This window comes from Grammomys surdaster, unplaced genomic scaffold, assembly GCF_004785775.1.
Source record: "Grammomys surdaster isolate TR1022 unplaced genomic scaffold, NIH_TR_1.0 317, whole genome shotgun sequence".
NCBI lineage: Eukaryota > Metazoa > Chordata > Mammalia > Rodentia > Muridae > Grammomys > Grammomys surdaster.
Window position 1 is genome coordinate 792,286 of NW_021604736.1, and position 5,743 is coordinate 798,028.

A 5,743-nucleotide genomic window follows, 5' to 3' on the forward strand; every position below is an offset into this window, starting at 1 on the left:
TTAAAATGAAGAGTTGAGACCTGACTGTGACTGTCATACTCTTGGAAAGTAGAGTCAGCAGGATCACGAGTTCAAGGTCATCCTCCACTCTCATGAAGAGTTGAAACAGTGCAGTGTTCAGACTGCATGTGTACAATGAATGGTTCAGTGTCTTGGGGCCACGCTGCAGAAACCTTTACATGTCCCATGTTTCCTTGGGAATCTGATGAGAGCTTTGGATCTCCTGCTCAGATGAAAATGCTTATACGGCAAGTTCTGTCTGGTGTGCAGGGGTCCAAGGACTGGAGTTCTAGGACGAGAGTGATGTAATGGTTTAATGTTTGGTTCTTCTGTTTTGTTTTTGTTTGTTTGAGACAGTTTCTCCATGTAACCCTGGCTGTCCTGGAACTTGCTCTGTAGAGCAGGTTGGCCCCAAACTCAGAGATCTGTCCACCTCTGCCTCCTGAGTGCTGGGCTCAGAGCATTTGTCACCACTGCCTGGCTTGGTTTAGTGTTTCTATAGATCAAGCCTCAGCTATGGTTCCAGCATCCCTAGGTCATCTCCCTACTCCATCCCTCCTCGACCTGCAGCTCCACTAGTGCACACTTGTGGGATCAGGGTGCTCTACTTTTGTATTATCATCTTCAGATTCTGCTTTTAGACAGTAGAACTATCCCCCCCAACCCCACTGAAGTTCTACTGGAGCACCAACAGAAATAAAAGGAAATCTGAAGCATCTGTTTACCCGTTTATTCAGTCATGTATCTACTCAACAAGTATTTCCAGTGTTGTCTGTGCCAGGCACCTGGCTAGACAAGCTGGAGCTCCTGCTTGCTTGGCTCTCATAGCCTCTCTCAGTGGCCTGGGACCCAACGGCTCTGTGAACCTGCTTGACAATCACAGGTCTTATGAGATGACCCTGGCCCGGAGTGAGGTGATCAGAGACCCAGACCTTGCCTCTGAAATGCTTAACTTCTTCAGGTCTCATACTCCTCCTCTGTAAGCTGGAATGACATCACTGTATTCCAATGTGTGTGACTATCACCAGCCCTAGGTGGGATCATGGCTACCCTGTCTATGGATGAGAGTCAAGAGCACTGAGCTCCTGAAGATGACAAGAAAAGCAGATAATATCTTCCCCCACCCCGTGCTATCCTAAGCTAGCTGTGGCTGCTTGGAAATTTCCAGGATCAAAAAAAGCCTTGGGAAAATATTAGCTGTTTCTTCACTCTTCCTGCCCCTGAAAGGCAGGCTGCTGTCAGTATGGATTTTCTGGTTCCAGTTCACACACCATCCTCTGGGGCCTCAATTCACAGACCCAAGCCTGCCAGTAGAGAAATATTTCCCCAGATGGGGTGTCAGGTAAGACTACTGTATGCACAGGAAGGGCTGCTCCTTGGAAAAGGAAGGGACTGGGACTGGGCAGATGCAAGCTCCTTTTACCCTGTGCTTGTAAGTATGGACTCATTCGGACCTGAGTGCCTTCTATCTGCAAGTCTTCATCTCAAGGACTTTTCCTTTTCTGTTCCTTGGTTTCTAGTGCCATGGTTGATGGCATAGGCTTTGGTATTGGGCCAGTCTGAGCACAAATCCTAGGTCTGTCTCTACTCCCTTCTCAATCTTGGGGAAGGCCCTCAATGTTTCCAAGCTTCATTCCTATGAAATGGGTATGAAAATACTACCAACCTAGCATTGGATGGGGGGGGCAGGAGGGGGAGGAACAAATTAAAGCCTAGTGCCTGGCTCATATAAATACTCTATTTACAGTCTTGCTTTACTAACATCCTGATTTTCTAGCTGAGAAGCATATTGTTGGATAACATAGTAGAGTGGGGTCAAGGACACACATGTCCATCATCTACGTACCTGTCACTGTGAACCAGTGTGACCCACTCCTGTCATGACCCAACAAGAGTTTCATGCCAGGAATTGGATGACAAATAGCCCTCACTCTGGTACTCTGTCCTCCCTTGTGTGGCATGCAAACAGAATGCACTGCAGGTTTCCCTTTATTAGTAGGTCAGAATGCATTGCCTGGCTCCCCCAAGAGCCTGCCCTCAACCTTCAGTGGCCAGTGAGGCCATCCTTCTGCTTAGGATACTACACTCTGTGGTACCTGTTCTTCCTAAGGGCTACCTCTTTACACTCTTTACCACAAACTCCTAGGAGAGAAACAAACTGTCCCTGTTATCCGTAAAGCTCAGCCGCCGAGACCATTATAAGGTCTGCTCTAGTCAGTTGCTTGTTAGTCCTGGGCTCCTGCTTCCTCTGTGAGGGATAGCAAAGTGTCAGTTACTCTAAAGTTAGGGATATCTCTGGCCAGTGAATTCCACAATTTTAGAAACCAGCTTATTCCCTGAGATCCTCAAGACCTGAGTGCCCTAACATTTCCCAGGGGACCCAGGTCTTGGATCCAAAGACGTCCCAACCAAACGTGTTCATAGATTCCTGCCACAGCCAAGTCTGCTCTCTGCTGCTTTCTTCCTACCCAGCTGTGCTTCTGAGCCCGAGGCCCCACTGGTGGCTAGGTCTAGACTGAGGGTCCTCCCGCAAACTGAGAGCCTCCGCAAAGCTGCGGTCGCAGCTTCTACAGGCACGGTGTGCTGCTCCAACAACATCTCCAACAGTGAGCTCATCTCTGAGACAAAAGTGCTGGCCAGGCGCGTGCCTGTTGGGCTTAGCTCGGGTCCTGGTCCGACAGTCTTGCCGAATGTCTGGAAGGTTCTTGGTTCCTCTGACGCTGCAGCATCAGGGGAAGACAAGTTGTCTCGGTAATTGGTAGTGAGGGGCAATGACAGTCTCGCCATCCAGGCTGGATCAGGGGGACTCAGCTTGTCCAGGGCTAGACCTGCAGAGGAAGGAGGGACATGGTGAGGACCAAATGCACAGAAGGGCAGGGAAGTCAGGCAGGGTGGGGCTGGAAGCCGAACAAGAGCAGTGGACAAAGAAGGAAAGGGAAATGGTGGGGAACACACTACGGTGAGAGGGGACCGGAAGGAAGAGGCCCTGGCAGGCAAGCTCCCTGGGAGGAAAGCTGCTGACCAAAGCAGCCGGAAGGACTTAGAAGGAAGGAGGCATGAGGAGTGATAGAATTAGCCTGTTTCAGCCCGGCATGGAAGGACACCTATGATATCCCAGCACCAGGGAAACTGAGCCAAGAGAGTCACATTAAATTTGGGACCAGGCTCATTTGTGCTTCAAGTTCCAGGCCAGCCACCGCTGCATAATGAGACCTCCACCTCAAAAACAAACAAACCGGAAAGAAATAATAATGACCACCTATGAACTGCTCATATGCCAAGAAATTGCAGAATTATCTCATTTCACCTACTCAGACCCTTGAGGTCACGAGTCTTATCTAGTAGGTAACCAAAACTAGGTTGGACTTAGGTCTGGTGACTTTGAAGCACCTGGTAGTCCCTAACCCATTCTCTGGAAAGCATGCTCTTTTTGGGTGCTCCTGGGGTCTGCCTCTGGAATTTCCAGGGCTGCCAGGGCCTGCTTTGTCACCACCTGGCCGAGAGCACCTCCCCTTCACACTGTTACTTTTCCAAAGGCAGGAAATCCTGGTCTAGTGTCCAGCCAAAAAGGGCTGCCCGCCTGAGAATGGTCCTGAAAAAGGGACAGGGCGGCAGCAGCAACAGTGACAGCCTGGTGTTTGATGCTTAAGAAAGAAAACCTGTCCCCCAGATTTTTTTTAAAAGATTTATTTATTTATTTATTTATTTATTTATTTATTTATTATGAATACACTGTAGCTGTCTTCAGACACACCAGGAGAGGACATCAGATCTCATTACAGATGGTTGTGAGCCACCATGTGGTTGCTGGGAATTGAACTCTGGAAGTACAGTCAGTGCTCTTAACCACTGAGCCATCTCTCCAGCCCATCCCCCAGATTTCTATGCCACATCACATTTCTCATTTCCCCAACAGAACATCCCGTCTCCTGGGCACACACCCAAAAGATGCTGCAACATATAACAAGGACACATGCTCCACTATGTTCATAGCAGCCTTATTTATAATAACCAGAAGCTGGAAACAACCCAGATGTCCCTCAACAGAGGAATAGATACAGAAAATGTGGTACATTTACACAATGGAGTACTACTCAGCTATTAAAAACAATGACTTCATGAAATTCTTAGACAAATGGATGGAACTAGAAAATATCATCCTGAGTGAGATAACCCAATCACAAAAGAACACATATGGTATTCACTCATTGATAAGTGGATATTAGCCCCAAAGCTTGGAATACTCAAGATCCCATTCACAGACCACATGAAGCTCAAGAAGAAAGAAGACCAAAGCATAGATGCTTCAGTCCTTCTTAGAAGGGGGAACAATTTACTCATGGGAGGAAACACAGAGACAAAGTGTGGAGCAGAGACTGAAGGAAAGACCATCCAGAGACTACCCCACCTGGGGATCCATCCCATATACAGACACCAAACCAGGACACTATTGGGAATGTCAAGAAGTGCTTGCTGACAGGAGCCTGATGTAGTTGTCTCCTGAGAGGCTCTGCCAGAGCCTGACAAATACAGAGGCAGATGCTCGCAGTCAACCATTGGACTGAGCATGGGGTTCCCAATGGAGAAGTTAGAGAAAGGACTGAAGGAGCTGAAGGGGTTTGCAACCCCATAGGAAGGACAACAATATCAACCAACCAGACCCTCCAGAACTCCCAGGGACTAAACCACCAACCAAAGAGTACACATGGAGGGACCCAGGGCTCCAGCTGCATATGTAGCAGAGGATGGCCTTATCTGGCATCAATGGGAGGGAAGGTCCTTGGTCCTGTGAAGGCTCAATGTTCCAGTGTATGGGGATGCCAGGGTGGTGAGGCAGGAGTGGGTGAGTGGGTAGGGGAACACCCTCATAGGAGCAGGGGGAGGGAGAATGGGATGGGAGTTTCTGGGGTGAGGACTGGGAAAAGGGATAACATTTGAAATGTAAATAAAGAAAATATCCAATAAAAAAAAGAAAATACAAATGATCAATAAATATTTGTAAGTGGTATCAGAGAAAAAAAAGAAAAGAAAAAGAAAATCCTGTCTCAAAAATAATAGTTCTAGAAGCTAGATGTGTTGGCACATGCCTGTAATCCCAGCACTCTGGAAGCTGAGGCAGGAGAATTACTGGGAGTTCCAGGATAGAATAGGCTACACATAAAGTACTAGGGCAGCTAGGACTACATAAGATTCTTTCTCAAATAAGAAAAAACAAACATGAATTCCAGCCCTGGAAGCAAAGGCCAAGAGAGAGAGAACAAATGTTTATGGTGACCAGTGTTTGTTTCAGGCTAGTGGTTTTAAATCTGTGCAAGAAGAAGATGCTGGAAGGAAATAGGGCAAAATGTTAACTGAAATTCTCTGGGCACAAATGATCTGTCTTTCTTGTTTGTTTGTTTGCCTATATTTCCTACATTAGCAGAATGCTACTTTTGCAATGTGAAAAGGTTATCCAGAGTGCAGCTAATCATTTGTTTGGATTAGTGAATGATCCCCTGGTTCTTGTCTTCAGTTTTGGACTGTACAGGATAGGAGAATCCCCCTCCCTTCCCCAGCCTGGGACTTTTAGTGAATGTTTGTTATATGAGAACAGCTGGAAAATGGTATGAGTTCCCTGTGTAGTTTTCACTATGGCTTCAGTGAGTTTATGGCAGCTAGTAAAATAGTCATCATTACCTCGCCAGCCACCGTGTGTGTGTGTGTGTGTGTGTGTGTGTGTGTGTGTGTGTGTGTGTGTGTGTGT

The 5,743-nt window shown here is 47.3% G+C and overlaps 1 protein-coding gene across 1 annotated transcript in view; it reads right to left on the reverse strand.

Annotated features, from left to right (window-relative positions):
- Window positions 1–716: 716 nt before the first annotated feature.
- The window catches only part of Pcdh12 (protocadherin 12), a 17,120-nt gene continuing 12,093 nt past the window's right edge, over window positions 717–5,743 (reverse strand). The window contains exon 4 of the mRNA XM_028777957.1: window positions 717–2,828. Coding sequence (XP_028633790.1) covers window positions 2,419–2,828 — 410 coding nt within the window. The 3' untranslated portion in view covers window positions 717–2,418. The remainder of the gene's footprint in view (window positions 2,829–5,743) is intronic.